Source organism: Bos grunniens, chromosome 26 (assembly GCF_055505025.1).
Source record: "Bos grunniens cultivar Pamir isolate PY7600 chromosome 26, Bosgru_T2T1.0, whole genome shotgun sequence".
Lineage (NCBI taxonomy): Eukaryota > Metazoa > Chordata > Mammalia > Artiodactyla > Bovidae > Bos > Bos grunniens.
The window spans coordinates 10,261,082-10,287,447 of record NC_141190.1 but is presented as its reverse complement, the minus strand read 5'-3'; the positions used below and the strand labels follow the sequence as shown (position 1 = coordinate 10,287,447).

Below are 26,366 nucleotides of genomic sequence, written 5' to 3'. Positions count from 1 at the left end.
AGTGGGACACGATTGAGCAACTTCACTTTCACTTTTCACTTTCATGCATTGGAGAAGGAAATGGCAGTGCACTCCAGCGTTCTTGCCTGGAGAATCCCAGGGACGGGGAAGCCTGGTGGGCTGCCATCTATGGGGTCGCACAGAGTCGGACACGACTGAAGCAGCAGCAGCAGCAGTGAAAGAAATTAACATGTGATCTTGGGAGCAAATATGCATTTTCCTAATAGAGAAGTTTACATGCAAGTTTTTATTATCCTGTTATTTCTCAATAAGAGATACATATAATTTTCCCCAATGTTATGTTCAAATTCTAGCATCTAGACTTATATAACCTGAAAATCTGGGGTTTCTTATGCAGGCAAGGCAGGTTATATATCAAAATGCAGCTGTTTCTCTGAGGTTTTTCTAAATCAGTACTGTGGTTATATAGAAACCACTATAACCTCCCAAATTTTTTGCAATATGTCAAATTAACCTTGTAAGTATATTTTGCTACCACAATTTTCATTTTTATTAAGTTCCCACTTTGGTTTTGACTGCTGCCAGTAGAGCTGTTTGGGAGAGAGAAATGAATACCTGAACAGATCAGGTATGAATGATGAATGAAAAATGAATAGATCAGCTAGTTGAGCTGTTTTTTCAGGATTAGATAAACCTGCTGATTGGTCTACTAGTTCAAACTTTAAAAACTCTTTACACTAAGTAACTGCTGACTTTTCTGAAAATCCTCTGTATATTCCAACACAAGTTTCTGAGTATTCATAGAAAAAGTATTGATCTGTAAACTCAGTTGTGAAGTCGTTTGAGGACAGTGGAGCAGAAGGAAAAGGAAGCAGTGACTTGTCTATTTTTTCCTAAGATTTCTTAGCACATTGATTACCTGATTTATCAGCACTATTTGTTACTAGAGCTGTGAACCCTTTAGAAAAACTGGTTGGGAGAAATCGCAACAGATTTTGTATATTTTAAAGGACTTTCCAAAATCAAAGGAAATGGTAAATTACTTCCTAAAATATTGCAGCAGTTCTATGTGTTTACCCATATCGTCTCAAGTTAAATTATACAGTGAAACTTTCAGGAAAATATTTACTTAAACACATCATGGTCACTTTAGAAGACTTCTTCCTTTTAAAACAACTTTTTCAAATCTCAATAGCCAATGTCTTTAAATGATATTTAACTTAATCTTAGGTTGGTCTGAAAAAGAAAACACGGAAATAATCTTGTTGATATAATTTGAAGCTAGATATTTTACATAGCAAGTGAAGTGAAGTGAAGTTGCTCAGTACTGTCCGACTCTTTGCAACACCATGGACTATACAGTCCATGGAATTCTCCAGGTCAGGATACTGGAGTGGGTAGCCTTTCCCTTCTACAGGGGATCTTCTCAACCGAGGGATCAAACCCAGGTCTCCTGCACTGCAGGTGGATTCTTTACCAGCTGAGCCACAAGAGGGGAGCCTGACTTCCGCCTGTCATAACCTTCCTTCCCCCAGAATTCTTTGGTAGATTCCTTTATGAGGCAGTATTGCTTGCCCCTCTAATAAAACCTCTGGGGAGAGCACCAGCCCTTTAAGGCTCAAGCCACTTTCTAGAAGTGACTGCTTTCTGAAAGAGATAAGGGAGTATTTTGTGTAGAGTCCATTTTATGTTTCCTTGATGTGGCTTTCCAGGCCTTCTGCTGCCTCTAATGTCTTATATCCACAGTGGCAGGGGGCAGGGGAGGGGGGTGGGGTGGCGTGGGGCAGGGCAGTGAAAGATGGTTGTTCATTTATTAATTTGTTTACTCATTTATTCCATGAGCATATAACAAATGCCTACTGCTGCTGCTGCTAAGTCGCTTCAGTTGTGTCCGACTCTGTGTGACCCCATAGACAGCAGCCCACTAGGCTCCTCTGTCCCTGGGATTCTCCAGGCAAGAATACTGGAGTGGGTTGCCATTTCCTTCTCCAATGCATGAAAGTGAAAAGTAAAAGTGAAGTCTCTTAGTCATGCCTGACTCTTAGCGACCCCATGGACTGCAGCCTACCAGGCTCCTCTGTCCATGGGATTTTCCAGGCAAGAGTACTGGAGTGGGTGCCATTGCCTAGGTCACATCTAATACTCTGTCCATGGAATCCTAGAGACTAATCTTTGCTGAAAGCCTTCTCCTAAGACACTAAATCAAATTTTTTGCCTTGAGTAGGATAGCACTGCTTTCGGGCGGGTGCTGCTATTAAGGAAGGAGGCAGATGAAGAAAGAAGGTGTGTTGGAAAGACTTGCAGGGCTGCTCTGTGCCTCCCATTTGGGGTTTGAATAAAACACATGAGTAGGTGGTTCAGACAAACACAGCAAAGCAGTGGCAGATTTTTCGCGATTCTCAGTTCCTCCCCTTTGCAGCTATTTGCCTTCCATCATTTAAATGTGTACCCAGTTAATATACATTGATGCCTAAGCTGTGATACATTGAATTAAGATTTCTGTAACAAGGATGATATATTAATCCTCTCAGCAGAAGAGTAATAACTGAAAACAACTTCCATGTACATTGACAGGGGACACTTAATCAGTTTGATAACCCTAATCCTCTCACCACTGTTATTCGCTGTGCTTGCCTTTGTTTCAGAGTCTATCATGATGCCTTTTCCAAACTACTCTAGTTTTATACATTTACTATAAAAGTATGATTTGCTTGTGAGTTTAACTCTAACTTTCCCCCCTATTTCTGTAGTTTCTGAATATTTCAGTGCCTTTTTTGTCATGTCTCACGTTCATGGATTACTCTTTTGTAAAAAAATAAAATAAAATAATCACTGAATGCATTTCAAACACCATGGACATCAAGAGAGGAATTTAGGGGTAGGGAAAAAGGAGAGTCAGGTGGTAAATGAATGCTTTGGCAAAAATAAATGGATTTGGACTAGCCTATTAAACTCTTGCTGTAAAATTAGAATTGTTCTCTTCTGTAGTTCCATTTCTTCACTTGGTCTTTTGCCCTGAGTCTGTACTTTCTCTCTGCTCAGTGTGAGCCCTTTTATATTCTTTAAGAAGGATCATGAACTCTTTAAGAACCTCATCAAAGCCATGAATATGGAGATGCACAGCCTTTCAAAATACACATGCACACATAAACACAAAGTTGCGTCTAATTATGAAGATTTACAAGCAACCTAAAATGCCTCCCACAAATCCAGCATTAAGAACACCTGCTCTAAATGTTATTCTCCTATAACCCAAATAAATCAAGAATCCCTCATAGCCCAGTCTTGTGTTCTAGTCAAAGAAACAAAATTCAGCAACCTAAAGGAATGTAAAATAATTATCATCTTTACTAGTGTCTTTTATAGATCTTTAAAGATACCCAAAATTCATTATCCTTAGCAGCACTTTTTGCAGTTTCTTTTCTCATTCCTTATGTATGCCACTTCTACAAGCTCCTTCAAAACTTTTTGCACCTTAACTCTAGTTTTCCACAGAGTTTTCCAATTATCAGCCATGTGGGCTTTTCTTTTTTCTTTCCTTTCTTCAGCCTTCCACTCACATCCCTCATTTTTGACTCCATGTTTTCCCCCCTCCTAGACAGGAAAATCTAAGAACTTGTCAGTGCAAATTCCCCATTTTGGCTTCCTCAGGCCTTCCCCAGTTGCTTACCTTGGTTGGCATAGTACTGCCCAGGAGTTGGAAGGAATAAAAGAGGGCATAGGTAACAATTTAAGGCCAGAATTTTTCTTAAGAGGTTTGTGTTTGGTGGGACAGGGTGGTGGGGTGTGTATACACAGCAGAGCCTGAAATCACCTACATATTTACATTATTCCCTTATGAGATTAATTTCTGACCAGTAGCTGTGTCTTATTTCAGTGTTGGAAGGTCAGGTAGTAATTGATAGTTCCATTTTTTTTTTTCTCTCTTACACAGTTTCTGTCATATCTGCCTCCCTGCCTTCTCTTTGGTAGGGTGAAACTGAAAAGCAGTGACTGATTGATTGTATGAATATACCAAGACTATAAATTCAAACGAGTGTCCCTTTCAACATAGTCAGTCACCCTAATAAGCCATACCCTTATTGCAGCCAGATTGGGCATCTCCTTAAAATCCTGACACTTATTCTTCAGCATGTACTCAGTTCAATCAGGTCTTTGAAAGGTGAGCTTGAATTTAATGTTTCAGAAACAACTCAAGTCATTTGGACATATATCTTTTTAGTAAAGTAGATGGGCAATCTTGACAATTTTCTTTAATGTTTTTATATAACTAAAGAGATATAACTGCTTGTATTTATTTGTGTTAATGTGTCCAGTAAGCTGATTCTAAAAGCTCCTACCCTAAAAGATGTTGGCCAGTGTATCACTACAGATTTAATCATATGGCCTTCTAGGATAAGTGCTTTGAAAGACAAAAGTCAGTTGTATTTATCAGTTAAAGTACATTAGGTGTGTTGTTGGATAATTTATTTAATGTGGGGTGATTATGACTTTGGGCTTTGGAGGCAGACTTCAGTTCAAACTTCAGCTGTCCCTGTGGCTTTGAGTAAGCTAAACTATAACTCCAAGCCCATCTGTAAATGGTACAACTGAACCTCCCTCGTAGGAAGAGAATGACCCCTCATAGTGGTCAGAATGAAAGGAGAGAACACAGTAGAAAACATTTACTGTAACACTAGGATAAGGCAAGTTCTCCATCATTGCTAAATAAGAATAGCAAAAGGAAGAGGAAGAGAGGAGGTGGGTGAAGGGGATTCTATGGTATTTCTTAGTAGATGAGCTCTGTGTGTCCCTTGCTCTTTTCTGGTACCTTTCTTCATGCATGCTGCTGCACTTCTTGTTTTTCTTACTCTCTTGTCTTTTCAGAGTCTCTGTCTTTTCTCTTCTCTTTTTCACACACACACATATTTCTGGACAAGGATATTTCAGGGCTGACTCAACTCCAGGGGCTATGATGCTAAGACATACCGTAGGGACTATTAACATCAGAACAAGGTGATATAAAAGTGATGGATCCCTGTGGACACAAGGAACTCTTGTCAGTTTTTTTCAGCTTATAGGTTTTTCAGTTTTGTGCCATTCATTCCTAAACTAACTTACACATTGTCCAGTGTCTGGTAATTTGACACAATTTATACCATGAGTTAAAATTTCCTGGCATGAAATTATGGCCTCAAGAGTACTCTTGCTTCTGTGCATAAGTTTATGGTAAGCCATGGAGAGCTGAAACAGGACCTTTGGGATTGGTAGGCTATGGCATGACCCAGTCTGCCAAGAGCAGGAAATCTAACAGGTGTCAGTCCTAATTATTCCACTGAGTAATCTCTGACCTCTTTCTCACTGGTACAGAACTAACCCATTGCTTCACTTTATTATGAGGTAGCTACGAATGTATGAGATCATCAGCTGACAAATTCTGATCATTGAATTAGGGATGTTCAGTCACAGTTTAATTGGCATTTATATGGGCAGATATTTCCCCTTTTCATAAAATCTCACATTATATGAGCTATTAAATGTTTTAACACATGTAAGTTTAATTAAATCACTTTTTTCAAATGCTCATGGCAGGAACTTACCCTGCCATGTAGTCAGCATCACACTTTTTCAGAAAAACTAATTATTTTGAACAGCAGTACTTTGTAGGAAACTTTAAAAATGAATCTGTATCATTTTTCTTGGACAAATGCAATATATATTCATCTGCACCCAGTATTACTACTGGAAACTGAATGATGGATGTTATTATATATGGCTCTGTTCCATAAAGGGAAGTCCACTTGGCCTGTGCATAGTAGACCTCAGTATTATTCTCTGAACTAACAAACTGAACTAAAAAGTTCAGTTGACAAAAGCTATTTATACCCACATTAGAAATTAGTAATATATATTCAGCTTTTCATTTAGCTGACATTTATTGAGTTTCTTGGGCTTCCCTTGTGGCTCAGCTGGTAAAGAATCTGCCTGCAATGTGAGAAACCTAGGTTCTATCCCTGGGTTGGGAAGATCCCCTGGAGAAAGGAAAGGCTACCCACTCCAGTATTCTGACCTGGCGAATTCCATGGACTATATAGTTCATGGGGTCACAAAGAGTTGGACATGATTGAATGACTTTCAACAATGTCAGCAATTGGTTTCTACTGTATGCCAGACATTATACTGGATTCTATAGACTCAAAGACAGCTCCGTTCATTCAAAGACTTTCCCATATAATCAGCAAGACTGACCAATAAGCAGATAATCATTGTATGGTGCATTTTCTTCTAAGAAAAGGAAAAACAATGTATTGTGTGAACACAGAGCAGATTTGAGGAGAAAATGGTAGTAAATACCTTCTTAGAAGAAAATGTCACCTGAGCTAAATCCTACAAGATGAAGCCAGAGAGGCAAAGGAAATGATATTAGAATGATGTTCTAACAATGTGTACACTTTCCCAGTTCCAAGACAGTACAGGACACATTCTTGCTTTTTACCTTGATCTTGCCTTAAAGAGATGGGAATACCAGACCACCTGACCTGCCTCTTGAGAAATCTGTATGCAGGTCAGGAAGCAACAGTTAGAACTGGACATGGAACAACACACTGGTTCCAAATAGGAAAAGGAGTACGTTAAGGCTGTGTATTGTCACCCTGCTTATTTAACTTATATGCAGAGTACATCATGAGAAACGCTGGACTAGATGAAGCACAAGCTGGAATCAAGATTGCTGGGAGAAATATCAATAACCTCAGATATGCAGATGACACCACCCTTATGCCGAAAGTGAAGGACTAAAGAGCCTCTTGATGAAAGTGAAAGAGGAGAGTGAAAAAGTTGGCTTAAAACTCAACATTCAGAAAACGAAGATCATGGCATCTGGTCCCATCACTTCATGGGAAATAGATGGGGAAAGAGTGGAAACAGTGCCAGACTTTATTTTGGGGGCTCCAAAATCATTGCAGATGGTGACAGTAGGCATGAGATTAAGACACTTGCTCCTTTGAAGAAAAGTTATGACCAACCCAGACAACATATTAAGCACTTTGCCAACAAAGGTCCATCTAATCAAAGCTATGGTTTTTCCAGTAGTCACGTATGGATGTGAGAGTTTGACTATAAAGAAAGCTGAGCACCAAAGAATTGATGCTTTTGAATTGTGGTGTTGAAGAAGACTCTTGAGAGTCCCTTGGTCTGCAAGGAGATCCAACCAGTCCATCCTAAAGGAGATCAGTCCTGGGTATTCATTGGAAGGACTGATGCTGAAGCTGAAACTCCAATACTTTGGCCACCCATGCGAAGAGCTGACTCATTTGAAAAGACCCTGATGCTGAGAAAGCTTGAGGGCAGGAGGAGAAGGGGACGACAGAGGATGAGATGGTTGGATGGCATCACTTACTCAATGGACATGAGTTTGAGTAAACTCCAGAAGTTGGTGATGGACAGAGAGGCCTGGCATGCTGCAGTTCATGGTATCAAGAAGAGTCGTACACGACAGCGACTAAACTGAACTGCCATCAACTGTTATAACATTCATATAAACTATGACAGTCTGCATTATCATTTTATTAGTGTACATGCATAATCATTCTCTCCCTCTCTTTCTCAAATACCATTTATCAATCCCCTACTCTGTGTGTAACTCACTTCATCTCCACCCCATGGAGGTTTTTCAGTTCAGTTCAGTCGCTCAGTTGTGTCCGACTCTTTGCAACCCCATGAATCGCAGCTCGCCAGGCCTCCCTGTCCATCACCAACTTCTGGAGTTCACTCAAACTCACATCCATCGAGTCGGTTATGCCATCCAGCCATCTCATCCTCTGTCGTACCCCTTTCCTCCTGCCCCCAGTCCCTCCCAGCATCAGAGTCTTTACTCCTTCCCAATTGCAAAGGTCAGAAAGTTAAGAAGTTGAGAGCACAGAGCCCTTTATGAGGCTCTTCCACTAGGAAGTGGCAAAAATGAAATTCCAACACAGGTCTACTTAAAAGTTAGTGTTTTTTAGGGCAGCCAGAAGAAGCAAGAAGAACCACAGTCTCACAGCAGCTAGAATGAAAACCACATCACGGACAGGTAATCAGAATGAAAAAGCAGAGAGTCATGTCCCAGATGAAGGGACAAGTAAAAACCCCAGAAAAACAACTAAGTGAAGTGAAGATAGGCAATCTTCCAGAAAAAGAATTCAGAATAGTTATAGTGAAGATGATCCAGGATCTCGGAAGAAGAATGGAAAAGATGCAAGAAATGTTTACCAAAGACCTAGGAAAAATTAAAGAACAAACAAACAGAGATGAGCAGTGCACTAGAAGGAATCAATAGCAGAATAACTGAGGCAGAAGAGTGGGTGAGTGACCTGGAAGACAGAATGGTGGAGATCACTACTGCAGAACAGAATATAGAAAAACAATGAAAAAAAAATGAAGACAGCCTAAAAGTTAGTGTTTTTAAACACTCGCTCTACTACTGATAATTTAGATCTGGCTTTCTTCCAATTATGACACATTTTTTATGCCATCATTCTGTTGGCTGAGGTTAGAAATAATAATAGTTAACATTTATACTCTGAGTTTAGAAAGTAATTTTATGCTTGTTTTCATTTGATCTTCACAACAGTTCTGACAGATCAGAAAGTAAATATTTCTATCTTTGTTTAAATGAGGAAACTGAAGTTCAAATTGATAGTTTTGCCTAACACAATGCAATGAGTGAACAGAAAAATAGAAATTGAACATGTCACTTTAGGTAAAAACGTTCAAGGTTCACACTGTATACAAAAATTAACTAAAAATAGATCATAGACCATATAAAACATTATAAAACATCGAACTATGAAACTTCTAGATAAAAACATAGGAGAAAATCTTAATGATCTTTGGTTTGGCAAACATTTCTTAGGATACACAAAGCACAAAGCATAAAGAATAAATTGATAAATTATGCTTTATCAAAACTTAAAATGCTTTGAAAGATACTGTTAAGGAAATGACAAAACAAGCTGCAGACTTGGAGAAAATGTTTGCAAAAACATATATCTAATAAGAGATTGGTATCCAGAATATATAAAGAATTCTCACAAGTTAGAAATTAGAAAACAAATGGCCCTGTTATTTAAAGCTGGGCAAAATATTTGAAAGGCTACTTCATTGAAGAAGAGGTGTGAATTTAACCATGGAGGCATAAGAGTTCTGCGTGAAAACTACAAAGCATTGTTGAAAGAAATTAAAGAAGGCTTAAATAAATAAAAACCATCCCAAGTTCATAGATCATAAAACTCAGTATTTTTAAATGGCAGTATTACCATAAGTGATCTACAAATTTATTACAGTCTCTATCAAAATCCCTGGAGACGTAAATGACACCCCAGTATTCTTGCCTGGAAAACTTCATGGACAGAGGAGCCTAACAGGCTACAGTCCATGAGGTTGCAAGAATTGGATACAACTTAGCAACTAAGCTGCTACCGAAATCCCAATGGCCTTTGCAGAAATGGAAACGCTAATCCAAAAATTCATACAGAGTTGCAAGGGACCCCAAATAGCCAAGACAGTCTTGAAAAAGAATAAAGCTGGAGGATTCACACTTTCTGATTTCCAAACTTGCTATTATACAAAGCTACCATAATTAAAGTATTGTAATAATATAAGAATAGCCATATAAATCAATGGAATAGAATTGAGAGCCCAAAAATGCTATACCTGTGATGAGCTGATTTCTGACAATGTTCCTAAAAACATTCAATGGGAAACAAATAGTCTCTTCAACATATTGTGCTGGAACAACAGGATATCCAAATATGAAAGAATGAAGTTAGATCCTTACCTCACACCACATGCAAAATCCACCTAATATGGATTGAAAACATAACTATACAAACTAAAATCATAAAAGTCTTATAAGAAAACATAGGGATAAATCTTTACGACTGTATCTGACAGTGATTTCTTAGATATAACACCAAAATCATAATAAGAAAAACAAGTAGAAAATTTGGACTTCATCAAAATTGAAACTGTGTGTGCATAGAAGGATTAGCAAGGAAGTGAAAAGACAGTTCATAGGACAGGAGAAAATATTTGTGAATCACTTATCTGAGAAGTGTCTACTATTCAGAATATACAAAAAACTCAATAACTTAACAACAAAAAGTCAAACAGTCCTATTGAAAATGGGCAAAGGACTTGAATAGACATTTCTCCCCCCAAAAAATATAAATAGCCAATGAGCACATCAAAAGACATCCCATATCCTTAGTAATTGTTGTTGTTCTTGTTGTTTAGTCACTAAATCATGTTCGACTCTTGCAGCCCCATGGACTGGAGTCTACCAGGCTACTCTATCCATGGGATTTTCCAGGCAAGAGTCCTGAAGTGGGTTGCCATTTCCTTCTCCAGGGGTTCTTCCTGACCCAGGGATCAAACCTGTGTCTCCTGCATTGGCAGGCAGATTCTTTACTGCTGAGTTAGAGAAATGCAAATTAAAACCAAATGAGATACCATTTCACATCCACTATGATGGCTATATTTTTTTTTAAACAGAAAACTAAGTTTTGGTGAAGATGCAGAGAAAATGGAGTACTTATACCTTGCTGATGGGAATATAAAATGGTTTAGCTACTGTGTAAAACAGTTTAGCAGTTTCTCAATAAAATAAATGTAAAATTATAATTTGATCAAGCTATTCCAATCCTAGATATATACCCCAAAGAACTGAGAACATGTGTTCAAATAAAACCGTGTGCACAATATTCACAGCAGCATTATTCAGAATAGCCAAAGGTAGAAACAACCCAAATGTCCATCAACTGATGAATGGAAAAACAAAGTGTGGTTTACCCCTAAGATGGAATATCATTCAGCTGTGAAAAGCAGTGAAGTTGGTACGTGCTTCAGCATGGATGAACCGTGAAAATATTAGACTGAGTGAAAGAAACCAGACATGAAGGTCTCTTCTTGAATGATTCCATATATGTGAAATATCCAGAAGAGGCAAATTCATAGAGACAGAAAACAGGTTAACGTTTGCCAGTGGCTATTACTAATGCTAAATTTCTTGTTATGTATTTTAAACCCACAAACCAAGGAAGAGATATGGATGACAAGCAAGCACACAAAAATATCATTACTGGTAAACATCACTGGTCCTTGGGGATATGCAAAGTAAATGACAATGAGATACCCTGACACACCTACTGCTGCTGCTGCTGCTAAGTCGCTTCAGTCTTGTCCGACTCTGTGCGACCCCATGGACTACAGCCTACCAGGCTCCTCCATCCATGGGATTTTCCAGGCAAGAGTACTGGAGTGGGGTGCCATTGCCTTCTCCAATGCATGAAAGTGAAAAGTGAAAGGGAAGTGCTCAGTCATGTCCGACTCTTAGCGACCCCATGGACTGCAGCCTACCAGGCTCCTCCATCCATGGGATTTTCCAGGCAAGAGTACCGGAGTGGGGTGCCATTGCCTTCTCCACACGTAGTAGAATGCCTCATATCAAAAACTCTGAAGATACCAAATACTGGCACGGATGTGGTGATTCTCACAGATCACCATGGGAGTGCAGCATGGCATAGCCCTTTAGGAAGACAGTTTCACTGTTCCTTACAAAGTTAAATATACACTTACCATATGACCCAGAAACTCCACTTTGAGGAATTAACCCAAGAGAAATGAAGTCATAAATCTACATCAAAACATATATAGACAAGAATTTATAGCAACTTTAATAATAAGAGTCCCAGACTGGAAACACCCCAAATAGCCATCACCTGGTAAATGAGCAAACTGTCGCACATCCATAAATGCAAAACTACTCTGTAATAACATGCAACGGACTACTAATATCTGCAGCGGCATGCGTGAGTCTCAGAAGTATTATCTGAGTGAAAAAAGTCAGAATCAAAGGCCACATACTATATTATTCTAAATATTTGTGGGACTTTCTGGAATGGACAAAGCTGTAGGAACAGAACACTGTTGCCGGGGCTCTGATTGGCCGGATGGTGTTAGCCACAAAGAGGCACAGGGGAATTAGGTGGAAACTGATGAGAACATTCTCTGTAGTGTTTTATAGAGGTAGTTACACAACTCGGTATATTGTCACAACTTATACAACAGTACACATAAAAAGGGTGAATTTTACTGTATTGTGAATTGTACCTCAATTCAGTTGACTTTAAAATCCACTTGTTTCTTTATCCTCAGCTATTGTCTTAGGAGCACGAGCGTTGAACCTTTTATTTTCACCGTATTAAAAGTAGAAAGAAGGTTGTTTTCTAGATGCAAAAGTCAAAATGGCTGCAGTATTTTCCCCATAATTGCTCAACCCAAAAAAATAGGCTGTGGGATTTATTCAGCATGAATGAGAACCAGAGAGAAATTATGGTCATACTTCTGGGTTGTCAAGAAAAAGAAGAAGGAGAAAAGGATGGGAGAAGGGATGGAGGATTGAATTAGTTGGAAATTAAGCAGTTATTAATTTAAATGGAGGAGAAGTGGTGATTAGGTTCAGTTGAGTAGGAAAGATGATTTTAAGTTTCTCAACTCAAAACTGAAAGCATTCTGGGCCCTCTGCATCCTAGGAACCTAAGCAATGGGATCATTTGAGAGAGAGCAATGCAGCATTTCTATTTAGATGAAACAAAAGGATGCAAGTCCATTAAATCGCCTTGTAACTTGGAACTGGTTTGTCTATCCTCACACCTTACACAGCACTCAGCAACTACTACAAACACAGCAGATATTTGAAGAGCTAATGAATGAATGTACTAAAACTTGCTGAAGGACAAAATAATTTTCTATTACATTAAAAACTCTAAAGGGAAATGTACCACGACTGTTGTTTTGTCTATTATTACTGCTACAGTACTAGAGAAAACAGTATCTCATTCTTTATTGTGTGCTTGTTCTGAACAAGTCCTCGTCAAAATAGACTGCTCCAGTGTTTTCAGGACTTTAAAAGTCAGAATAGATCTGAAAGGATTCAATGTAGACTTCAGCAATTGAATATACAATTTCAGCAAAGTATGTCCTTTGCAGTTTGAGCGCACTAAAGCTGCAGCATGGATCATATAATTGATTTGTGGCACATTCTGCCTGCATCTACCCAATGGTTTATTAAAACAGAATAGACAAATACCAATAAAGAGAAAAGCTCCACTGAGAATTGACCAAACCACATCACTTTCTTCACACCTAGAGTATTCCAACCAATAGTAATTTTACAGCAGCTCTCTGTGTACCAGATACAGAGCTCTGTAGCCAGAATCCCAAAATACAAGCAAGACTTTCCCTAAAGCACAACAAAGAAACGGGTTTATGAAATCACCATTAAATATAATAGAACACTGGAGAGATGAGTAGAACACAGGCAAGATGAGATGATGCACATAACACATAAGAACCAATTAAAAATGTACCATCTCTGCAGGAATTCACCGTGTTGATAAAGCTCTTTATGAATATTAAGTACTAGAGCATAGTATAAGATAGATCTGAGAGCCTGAAACACCAGTGGCCAAAAGAGGTACAATATTTTTTAAGGAAATGCATATAAAAATAGATTAAATGGTGTATCAGCACCCTGAATTTATCATCATTTTCCCAGTTCTGAGTATCACTTATCTTCCGTACTATGCAGTATATGGTTAGAAATAATTCTTATCAACACTTTTCTTAAGAATATAACAGATATATCCCATATGTCTGCAATATCTGGCTGCGCCACAAAAAATCTGCACATGGAGAGCTGATTCTCCTAAGAAAGAATTTTTAAAAGATTTAAAAAAAAATTAGATAAAAATTGGCTAGGTCATCCAGAAAAAAAATGTAGCTTTTTTTTTTTCCTCTATGACATCTATAGCTTTTAAGAATGTATTTACCATCTCATGAGGGAAAAAAAATATTTAAAGGGTTATTTAGACTTTATGTCTGTGCAGGCTCACTGCAGTTTAGCTATAAACTATGATAATAGCGTGGATTGGTCACTGTGGTCTCCATCTTTTTAAATAAAGGCAAACATCTATATATCCCATTATACACACATAAAGACATTCACACATGCACACTCAGCTAGTTCCATTCTACATCCCTTTCAAAGTATTTTTTATGCAATGGCATTTTATAAGATGAGGGTGAGATCTGGGTAAGAAACCACCTTTGCTACCTCTTTGAAATTCAGACTGATTCACGTGTTCCTCATGCCTTTGCCTGGACTCTGCAAAAAGTGAGCTAGCGGTAGAGAATTCAGCTTTCTGGAAGTTTCAACCTAAGTGTTAGCACAAAGATTACAGACATCAGAATACTTGTTTCCTGGACAATGAAGTTGCTCAAGGACAGAGTTAGAATGGGGAGGTGCGATGACATAGAACGTAAAAGAGAAACTCAGAGACTGAGAAACCAAGGGAAATTATTTTCATAAAGGAAAAATCTCCACCATATTTAAAAGACCACCTGAGCACTGAGAATTTAAATCTTTCAAAATTTGAATTAGGTTTTTGTTGGCCCGTGCGCGTAGAGCCTTTGAGCAATTTTGAATTCAACACCATGTACAAAGAAGATGTAAATGGAGATGCTGGAATACAAAAATGAATAAAACACAGTCCCCATAGCTCTCTGTTTCTGAGGACTCAGAAGACTTTTTAAACATCAGATATCTCTTACCAAATTGTAATTTGGTGAGTTAAGTGTAGAGGAATCAAGAGGAATTAACATTTTACTGCCTTTTTATCAAACCCCAGAGGAACTTTAAAAAAGAGAGAGAAAAAAGGATAAACGTATTACATTTTTAATTTGGCCAATAGAAAACATTCTGTACTGTTAAAAGGAAGTCTGTATTTCGATTTTCATTTCTCAGATGTCCCTTTCCTGTATCACAGAAATTTACTTAGGGGGTCAATAGTATTTTTCACTATTGACATAACACTGAAGTCTCATCTTTTTCAGAGTACCTGGACTAGCTTCCCATCTATAAATATGTAAACAAGCATTTCCATTGACATCAGTGTAAGTTATGGTCTCGCCTTCATTTATTTACATTTCTCTCTGTTTTTGTAAACAGGCATATGATAAACGTTTATAATCAATGCCTTGGGAATATGGTGAGAATTGAGAGATGTTAACAGAGAATCAATACAAACCACATTTACCTTCTAGGTGCTTACAATTTGAATTTATTCCGCATTTGTTTAAATCTTCCTCCCCCAGTTCCTGCTTTTCTCCACACCTTTTATGGTTACTCCCTGAATATTTCACTTCAGATAAACAAACAAACAATGTTTTACCCAGATTCTAGGTCTGTCCTGATTAATATTTGTATCATAGGGAGGTTGTGCAAGTTTCTGGGAAATAAGTTTTACACAAGGTTTTATTCCATCTGTTAAAATTACTCATCCACTCAGCAAGTCCAAACTAAGGTTGTCCAGTGTTAACTTGAGAGTATTGATGGTTTTTTGAAACTGACCTTTGCTGCCCCCCAGCACCCCTTTTATGGGAAACATTCCTCAGGCTGACAGAGACTCTGCTCCGAGCCACATCAACCACCTCTCCCCAGAGCACTGGCTCCAAGTGTGTTTATTCCATGGACCAGTAAAATTCTTCTGAATACTTTGGGAACCAGTATAATATTGCTATCTTTTTATCCTGCAGTTAAGAATTTAAAAAGCAAAACATAGCTATAGGAATTTAATGAAAATAATAACCCTCCCCCCAAAATATGTAGTAAAGATAGAACCTCATAACAATTTATAAATAGAATACATTTTGCTCTATGAAAAAGTTCACAATTCTCCTTATTTTTCTCTTATTGCCATAGATTGACTTTTGGGAACCACTACCTTTGAGCATTGCATAGGGGCTATAAAAGAATAAGTTAACCAAATATTCAATTTCTGCTGTTTATGTACCATGGCAGGGGTTCAGGTTGACACTGGCAACAGAGCAGAGGAAATGAGGAAATGTATGAATCAACTCCATACCATCTCAGGCCTCCTAGCTATTCCTGTTACCAGTGTGGTCAGCACCTCACACACACAATGGGCAGGGGAAATGCCAACACAAGGATATCATTACTCGGAGTCTGCCCCAATCAAGTTAGCCTACAACTAGAACACAGTAAGATTCTCTTGACATCCAAGGACAGTTTAAGGAGTCACCCTCACACATCGAAATTGATTAAAAATCAATTAAAAGATACAGTGTGTGTATCAAAAACACAGGTGATGGTTTAGTCTCCATCTGCTGTCAAAATTCAGGCTTACCCAAGTTAAATAAAGTGACCCTTAGGAACACAGAGTAACATAAGAAAGCAATAAAATTACCTACAGTCCTTTATAACTCCAGAGGGTTTTTTAATGTAAATTCTTTCGAATGCAATTGAGAAATAGGAGATCAGTAGCATCACAGGGAAATCATATTGGTTTTGCACATGTTGATGTTTTCAAGTGATTGGGGTATGTTTTCTCACAAGCAAACAGAAAGTCTCAGAAAATATGGAAAACCTTAAGAAAAAAACTGAAAATCTCCAGAAGTATCTTCCTTTAGTTCCATAGTGGCAGCTACAGTGACCTTAAGAACCACTGGATTTTGCAGTTATGCTTTTCAGCAAAAGTGGGAGTACTGATGGAAAAACCACAAAGACATTTCCCCTTTGCTAAAATGATGGACTAATGAAGAAGGCTGTATCCTGGAGATTTTTTTTTTTTTGCGGGATTCTCTTTATTTATTTATTTAAATTTTATTTTATTTTTAAACTTTACATAATTGTATTAGTTTTGCCAAATAATTTTGGTCAAACTGGTCTCTTTTAGAAGCAACTTCCCTTCAGGACCTACATCTCAAAGGAGGAAACATAAGCCCCAGAGTTCAGGATGCATAAATGTGCCAAGACTCAGAGTCTGGGAGAATGTTCATATTGCTAGCCACTTCACTTGATTGTTTTTGTTAGTGCTTTCAGTGGTTAGGTTCTGAGCTGGCTATGCCAACCTATTTTCCTACAAGCCCTGATACTAGTAATGCACAGTTTTATAGAAGTATGGTTGTGTAGTTTTCTACAACTATCTTGCAGTCAAAATATCTGTATTTTATTTTCACATGGCAGTCAAAGCCCTGATGTGACCCACGAAAGGGCAATGGTCTAGGAGGTTACTGGAAGGTTATTAGAAGGAATTGGAATTGAACTTCCAACATCATTAGAGGAAATGGCTCCTGATGTGACTCTCATTCTTGGCACTGAAGTATCTCTGCTTTGGACAAAGAGCGCATCGGACTCTCCTGGCTTAACGGGAAAAGAGGAAAAAAAAACAGTAAAGAATATTTAATTCTCTTATTTGTAATTACATGTTTACTCTGTAATCTTCTAATCCAGAATTGGTATATAGGATTCCTCTCGAGTGCCAAATTCAATTGACTGGTAGTGGCTGCCTGAAGCAATGAAGTGAGAAGGATGCTGAAGCCACTTCTGGGCTCAGTGGAGAAGAAATGCCACAGTTGATTAGTGATGTCTGTCAGGCGGTGCCGCACATGTGTCACCCCCATAATCTATGACACAGTTGAGGAAATTAGCCTACTAAGATGAACGGTCTGGGAAGACAACCAGGCTCAGTTTTAGAATCGGTACATTTACCTTTGTAAATGAACAAATTGATTCTGTGATAACCAGTGTCTGTCAGTTTCATCTGAGGCTGCTCATTTGGGTGAATTGGGAAATTGGAGAGTTTAAACTACCAGTGCTGAAGACCTTGGATGCTCTGGCACTGAGATGCTGCTTACCTGAAAAGGCTCTACTTAAAGGATCCTGCACTCAGTATCTTTGTACTTGTTATGCTTTTACTAACTAGTGGGTTTTCACCATACTGCTCCCCTTACCCTATTTACTATTTGCTGTATTTCCTCAGTTGTAAGATGCCGTCAAGGGGACAGGTAGGATGAAGTTTTCACACACGTGAACTTGGTTATTTTTAGTGGTGCAGCAGGGGGATGACCACTATAAACATGTAAACACACGTTTCCACTGACATCAGCATGAAATGTGTTAGTTGCTCAGTCTTACCCAATTCTTTGTGACCCCATGGACTGTGACCCGCCAGGCTCCATTATCCATGGGGATTCTCCAGGTAAGGATACTGGAGTGTGTTGCTATTTCTCCTTGAGGGGATCTTCCAGACCCAGGGATCGAACCCTGGTCTGCCCACATTGCAGGTGGATTCTTCACCATCTGAACCACTAGAGAAGGACCATTTGGGAAAAGAATATGTGTCTTGCTGATTACTTAAAAACTTTTCTTTCCCACTGAGAAAGTACAGTCAGAACTTGAAGAATAGGTGTCAAGCATCTTGGAGGAAAACCCCAGCCAGGACAATTTAGTGGACTGTTTACTCTTGTGAGAAATGCTGCATGACCAGCACTCGAGGCAGCCCAGAGGACTGACTGGGGGGAGGGGAAGAGCATGGACATTGACACCCTGAGTGAAAGAATTTTTTCACAAAAGTCCACTCTGATTATGAAGAAGTTTTGGGGAAAGCTAACCAATCTATTCCTTATCTTATTCCCTTTTTATATTTGCAAAAGATCTACATGTAGATAATTCTAAAAGAACTTCTCTAGTAAGTATAAAATAAAATTTTATTTCACGCTAACACCACTTTTAATTTTCTCATTCATATATCTAAAATATTGGTGCCTCTTCCAATTGACGGTATCTGAGATACTGTGGGCAGGAATCCCTTAGAAGAAATGGAGTAGCCATCATGGTCAACAAAAGAGTCCGAAAAGCAGTACTTGGATGCAATCTCAAAAACAACAGAATGATCTCTGTTTGTTTCCAAGGCAAACCATTCAATATCACGGTGATCCAAGCCTATGCCCCAACCAGTAATGCTGAAGAAGCTGAAGTTGAACGGTTCTATGAAGACCTACAAGACCTTTTAGAACTAACACCCAAAAAAGATGTCCTTTTCATTATAGGGGACTGGAATGCAAAAGTAGGAAGTCAAGAAATACCTGGAGTAACAGGCAAATTTGGCCTTGGAGTACAGAGTGAAGCAGGGCAAAGACTAATAGCGTTTTGCCAAGAGAACGCACTGGTCATAGCAAACACCCTCGTCCAACAACACAAGAGAAGACTTTACACATGAACATCACCAGATGGTCAACAACAAAATCAGATTGATTATATTCTTTGCAGCCAAAGATAGAGAACCTCTATCCAGTCAGCAAAAACAAGACGAGGAGCTGACTGTGGCTCAGATCATGAACTCCTTATTGCCAAATTCAGACTTAAATTGAAGAAAGTAGGGAAAACCAGTAGACCATTCAGGTATGACCTAAATCAAATCCCTTATGATTATACAGTGGAAGTGAGAAATAGATTTAAGGGCCTAGATCTGATAGATAGAGTGCCTGATGAACTATGGACGGAAGTTCATGACATTGTACAGGAGACAGGGATCAAAACTATCCCCATGGAAAAGAAATGCAAAAAACAAAATGGCTGTCTGGAGAGGCCTTACAAATAGCTGTGAAAAGAAGAGAAGGGAAAAGCAAAGGAGAAAAGGAAAGATATAAGTATCTGAATGCAGAGTTCCAAAGAATAGCAAGGAGCAATAAAAAAGCCTTCCTCAGTGATCAGTGCAAAGAAATAGAGGAAAACAACAGAATGGGAAACACTAGGGATCTCTTCAAGAAAATTAGAGATACCAAGGGAACATTTCATGCAAAGATGGGCTCGATAAAGGACAGAAATGGTATGGACCTAACAGAAGCAGAAGAGGTGGCAAGAATACACAGAAGAACTGTACAAAAAAGACCTTCACGACCCAGATAATCACGATGGTGTGATCACTGACCTAGAGCCAGACATCCTGGAATGTGAAGTCAAGTGGGCCTTAGAAAGCATCACTATGAACAAAGCTAGTGGAGGTGATGGAATTCCAGTGGAGCTATTTCAAATCCTGAAAGATGATGCTGTGAAAGTGCTGCACTCAATATGCCAGCAAATTTGGAAAACGCAGCAGCAGCCACAGGACTGGAAAAGGTCAGTTTTCATTCCAATCCCAAAGAAAGGCAATGCCAAAGAATGCTCAAACTACTGCACAATTGCACTCATCTCACATGCTAGTCAAGTAATGCTCAAAATTCTCCAAGCCAGGCTTCAGCAGTACGTGAACCATGAACTTCCTGATGTTCAAGCTGGTTTTAGAAAAGGCAGAGGAACAAGAGATCAAATTGCCAACATCCACTGGATCATCGAAAAAGCAAGAGAGTTCCAGAAAAGCATCTATTTCTGCTTTATTGACTGTGCCAAAGCCTTTGACTGTGTGGATCACAATAAACTGTGGAAAATTCTGAAAGAGATGGGAATACCAGACCACCTGATCTGCCTCTTGAGAAATCTGTATGCAGGTCAGGAAGCAACAGTTAGAACTGGACATGGAACAACAGACTTGTTCCAAATAGGAAAAGGAGTATGTCAAGGCTGTATATTGTCACCCTGCTTATTTAACTTCTATGCAGAGTACATCATGAGAAACGCTGGGCTGGAAGAAGCACAAGCTGGAATCAAGATTGCCAGGAGAAATATCAATAACCTCAGATATGCAGATGACACCACCCTTATGGCAGAAAGTGAAGGGAACTAAAAAGCCTCTTGATGAAAGTGCAAGTGGAGAGTGAAAAAGTTGGCTTAAAGCTCAACATTCAGAAAACGAAGATCATGGCATCTGGTCCTATCACTTCATGGGAAATAGATGGGGGAACAGTGGAAATGGTGCCAGACTTTATTTTGGGGGCTCCAAAATCACTACAGATGATGATTGTAGCCATGAAATTAAAAGATGCTTACTCCTTGGAAGGAAAGTTATGACCAACCTAGATAGCCTATTCAAAAGCAGAGACATTACTTTGCCAACAAAGGTCCGTCTAGTCAAGGCTATGGTTTTTCCAGTGGTCATGTATGGATGTGAGAGTTGGACTGTGAAGAAAGCTGAGTGCTGAAGAATTGATGTTTTTGAACTGTGGTGTTGGAGAAGATTCTTGAGAGTCCCTTGGACTGAAAGCAAATCCAACCAGTCCATCCTAAAGGAGATCAGTCCTGGGTGTTCTTTGGAAGGACTGATGCTAAAGCTGAAATTCCAATACTTTGGCCCCCTCATGCAACGAGTTCACTCATTGGAAAAAACTCTGATGTCGGAGGGATTGGGGGCAGGAGGAGAAGGGGACAACAGAGGATGAGATGGCTGGATGGGATCACCGACTCAAAGGACGTGAGTTTGGGTAAACTCTGGGAGTTGGTGATGGACAGGGAGGCCTGGTGTGCTGCCATTCTTGGGGTCGCAAAGAGTCGGACATGACTGAGCGACTGAACTGAACTGAACTGAGCTGAACTAAGATTCAATGAAAAGCAGTATATTTACATCCATAATAAGCCCCAGCAGAGAACCTGATTTTTCATAGGTTGTCTAAGTTCTCTCAAGTTAGTTGCACCTCTAAGATTAGAGTTTCTGAGATCTTAATTCTTGTCTTGTTCACTTGAACATCATCTATTGTAGTATCTCATAAAGGTTGGTTTTAAGTTACCAAATGGGCTGAACTGCCAACTGAAACAGTCACCCTAAAATACAGCCTCTCTGTAGGCCAAACCAATGAGATCATTTTATTGGTAGATGTCTGACAGTCCAAGGACAAGCTTAGCTGTCAGCATAGATTTGGAAGAGAGAAGGTACATTATCACATGTGTCACTGAATTTTTTTTTGTTATTTGTCAACTATAATTTTTTGGAAATACCCATTAGCCTACTTGTCTGCCTCCCTCTTTCTTTTCATCTTTAATTTCATTCTCATACCCAAGGGACTTTTTGTGTGTGACTGTTCACAATTAGCAATCAATATAAAAAGAAAGTGTTATGTTAAATCATATAAAAATTCACAGTATTTTAACCATTTCTGAGCTACGGAATCAGCAAGTTTATGTAGTTTGCCATATGACATAGGAGACACTCACGGACAGCGGTTGACAGAGATGTTGCTCATTCCTGAGAGCCTTCTACACAATAGGTCTTCCATTTGAACTTCTGCCAGCTCTGTGGGGTTTTATGGAGCCGGTTCCATATGAAGACCTTCATTTGATCAACTACGTGTACAATATTCTGTCTTTCTTTACCAACTCAATGAACATTTATTGCACACTTACTATGGGCTAGGCACCACTTTCAGCCTTGGATACAAAGATGAGTGCATCACAGTCCCCACTTTGCAGAGCATGCAGTCTAAGACGGGAGACAGGCAAGGACGTAATTATAGTGCAAAATAGCAAGTCACATAATAGATACAAATAACATGCTGAAAAGGCACTTACCGTGCCTGGCAGAGCAAGAAGACCTCTGAGCAGGTGACATTTGTGCTAGTTCTTGAAGGATGAGCAATTTGGTTGGCAGAAAAGAGAGGGAACAATACAACATCACCAAGCAGAATGACTTGTTCAAAGTCACAGAAGCACAACAAAGAAGGATGTGCTTGAAGAACCTTAGTTTGAATGTAGATGGGACGCGAGGCAAAAGTGAGAGAAGCGCAAGAGGTGGGGCTTGGATGGAGGGAAGATTAGGTTATGCAGGGCCTTTCATGGGGGACGGGGGCTGAGAAGTTTGCATTCTATTCGGCAGGTAGAGAGGAGTCACAAGACACATATGGGTTTAAATCACTTGGATGTAAAACTGCTTTTTCTGCTTCAAATTCATATGTCCAGTCCAGTCATCACCTAATTGTAAAGAAACCTACATTAGTGACCCCAGAGCACCAGCTTCTGCGGTGTGAGTTCTTTCTGACCACCCCCCTGCCCCCGGGACACATGGAGCCCAAGCATCCTGGATTCCCAAGGGATTGTTTCAGCCCTGACATCTCTCTTAAACATAGTCATTGAGCTGTGGTTCCTCACTGTGGCTGGAAGCATAGCCAAAGACTGCATTACCGTGAGATTGTGGCTTTGACAGTTATGTGTTCCTCCACTGCAGGCCTCTCTGCTTCACTTGGGTGAAGGAGCTTGCAAGCACACCCTTCGTGTTTTCATATTTTCCTCATTGGGTAATTGCAAAATGGGCGAATCCACCTAAATGCAGCAAGATTGATTTCATCCCAACTGCAGACTGGCTAATCAGTGGCCTAGTTTTCCAGCCATGTGATCTGGCATCTGGCACTCACCACTCATCAAATGAAATTACACAGCACCGATAAATTACCCACTCTCTCCTGGGCAGAACTTTTTCCCTTAAGCTACCTCCTGCTTAACACTAGTGTAATGTTTAATAGTACCATGGTTTATCTGTACCAGGATGCCAGCTGGAATGTATGGAAACTTTACTAAGAATGGAGAATTTATATATATATATATATATGTATGTGTGTGCATATAAATTATACATAGACACCTGCTTATGTATTAATATATATGTGAATATGTGTGAATGAATTGTCCTATTTATGTGAATTTTCCACATGACGATCACACATTTTTGTTTTACTTAGGCCTTTATGGAAATGTTTCTGGGGTGGGGTGGAGGGGAAATTCTGCCCTGTTTGAATGCTTCTTCACCTCCAGGCTTTCTGTTTTGGGGCAGGAAATAGTCTCTCTCTGAGTCTTAGCTGTCTCAGCTATAGAATGAGAATAGTAGTATCTACCTCCTAGGTTGATATGTGAATTAAGTAGGATGTGTGTGTAAGGCATTTGGTATGCAGAGAACATCCAAGAAATGCCAACAATTAACACTTTATGCCCATTAGCATTGGTCCTTAAATACTGAGGCCTTCATCAGCAGCAATAATAATTGCAGGAAAACTAATAACTGGCACCCTCAGGGACTATTAAGAGCCGGAAAGTTATTTGCCCTGCATTAAGTGACCACAGACTGCCAGGATTTTTCCCCAACCCTGTCTGGTTTTTTAGTGTTTCTATAGCATCCCTTGTTTTCAGACTGTGGATTGTCACATTTAAAATCAGTAGTATATATAGGACCCCCAGCAGCTTTCTTCCTCCCTTTGTGATTCACTGACAAATCAAATCATCCAACTTGCTAAAATTCCATCTAAAGCAGGATATTAAAAGCTCTGATGGAACACCCCAGTCTGTGCTTCAGTGTCTGCACTATGTACTATCTATTTTAGCCACTCAAAGACCCTTTCCGTCAATTTCAAGATTTATCGGCTATGGAGGACAAATAATGCGTGATCTCACAGGTGGAATCTAAAATAATCAAATGCATAGAAGCAGAGAGTAGAATGGTGATTGCCAGAGGCTGGTGGGAGGGGGAAATAAAGAGATGTTGGTTGAAGGGTACCAAGTTTCAGTTATGTATGATGGGTCAGTTCTAGGGATCTAACATACAGCTGCATGACTGTCCTTAATGTTTTGTTGTTTAGTCGCTCAGTCATGTCTGACTCTTTCATGACCCATGGACTGTAGCCTGTTAGGCTCCTCTGTCCACGGAATTCTTCAGGCAAGAATACTGGAGTGGGTTACAATTTTGATACTCTATTGTATACTTGAAATTTGCTAAGAGAACAATCTTATTAATTAGCTTGATTATGGTGATTATTTTGCAATGTATACATGTGTCATAACCTCAACTTGTACATCTTAAATATATATGTAATTTTTATATGCCAATTATACTTTAATAAAACCTGGGAGGGCATGAAAGAAACTATAATATAATAAATTAAAACTGTGACTTAATTTTTAAAAGATTATCTGCTATGTCTGTGATAGATGATATTGCTATCAAGTGACGTCAAGAAAAGTGAGAGGATACTTATATCATTTTACATTTGTATCTGAGTGATACTGGTCTTTAAAGGTCCATATCTTCAGTGATTCAAGAAGGAAATAATTGTACCACCTCCTTTTAAAGACAAAATATGGCATATAAATAAAAATATCTATGTAAAGTTTTTATGGTTTTAAAAAACTATAAAAACATTATGCTAACTCAACCTATCAAGAAGCAAAATCGGCTCCATAATCCAAATAGCATTTATCACATTGCTTGATTTTTTGGTGTGATTTTTAAACAAGTAAATTCTCATGGGTCTTATTCTGCTTCTCTTCATGAAAACACTGTATGAGAGAGACCAGAACCGCCATGTAGTCTATGCGAAATGCACCCCCTGAAGTTGTGCAGGAAAGTGGTCCCAAGAGAGACTGTCTTTATAATAGCTTTGAGTAATTTGGTTTTTTAGGGAGTTTTTGGTGCTTCAGTAGCCAAACCATCAGTATCCAAGATAAATACATTAATCGCCCACTCATTCCCCTCACTGTGAATGTTTGTTAGCAACATACGTTCTAATTTAGAGAATAATTTTTCCAATAATTCTATGCCTTTTTCATCATTTCAAATATTCTAAACTTGGTTCTACAAAATAAGTCCTAGACCTCAACTGATTCCCCCTTTTGGCGCATAAGCAACACTACCTTCTTTGCTGTCGTTGTTTACTTGCTAAATCGTGTCCTCCTCTTTGCAACCCCATGGACTAGATTTTTTGTGACCCCCAGGACTGTAGCCCACCAGGTTACTCTGTCCATGGGATTTCCCAAGAAAAAAAAACGGGAGTGGGCTGCTGTTTCCTTCTTGAGGGGGTCTTCCTGACCCCAAGGTTGAACCTGGGTCTCCTGTGTTACAGGCAGATTCTTTACCACTGAGCCACCTGAGAAGCCCAAGCAGACTTTATTTGAAACAAAGTATTCCTCTTATCTTACCTCTCAGCTATGTTCCTTCTTCTAGTCAGTCTCCTCCCCCAGCACACATGTGCGCGCACTCACACACACACACACACACACACACATTGGCTGTGGTACATTTACACATCTTACTCCTTCCCTTTGGAAAGCCTTATACCTGCTTCCTTCCCTGGCAAATTTTGATGTTTCCATTAGACCTCAAGTGAAATGACCAGTCACACCCTATTGAAACGTTCTCTGTCCAGTATGCTGGCCTCCTCCCATGCATTTTAATAGCGCCTTGCCCTTCTCTCTGTCTTAGTCCTTAGACACTTACATGCCAGCAGTTGTGCTGAACTGGAAACTCCTTAAGGATGTGACCCTTTAAATCTCTTTTGTATTCACCTTGTCTGGCATGTAGCAGGTTCTCAATACTTGGTGAATGATTTCATGAATTTCATTTCCCCCTAATGAAAAACTTCACTGTACTTCCAACCGATTTAGCAGATCGTGACCTATTAAGTTTGAAGTTCAATACACTTCTGATTATCTTATCAAATGACTGAAAATGTGAACGTTTAAGAATTTCGGTGTAAACACTTGGGCAAGGGGAAAAGTTCAGGGGTCTTAACCTAGTTTTCCTTGCTCTTTATAAAACATCTTGATTTCTTCAGGTAGAGAAGCTTCTCCAGCTGGGCATTGACATGACAGCACAACAGAGCACTGAATGTCAATT

General features: G+C 39.2%; 1 protein-coding gene across 26 annotated transcripts in view; it reads left to right on the top strand.

Moving 5' to 3' along the window:
- The window catches only part of RNLS (renalase, FAD dependent amine oxidase), a 302,134-nt gene that overhangs the window by 249,957 nt on the left and 25,811 nt on the right, over positions 1-26,366 (top strand). For 2 of the 26 annotated variants that reach the window (XM_086379262.1, XM_086379267.1), the window contains exon 7: positions 6,617-7,567. The exons of 23 other annotated variants lie outside the window; for them this stretch is intronic. In XM_086379262.1, coding sequence (XP_086235388.1) covers positions 6,617-6,628 — 12 coding nt within the window. In that variant the 3' untranslated portion in view covers positions 6,629-7,567. Of the gene's footprint in view, positions 1-6,616; positions 7,568-26,366 lie in introns of those variants that run through there. One more of the 26 variants, XM_086379254.1, reaches the window with a different exon arrangement.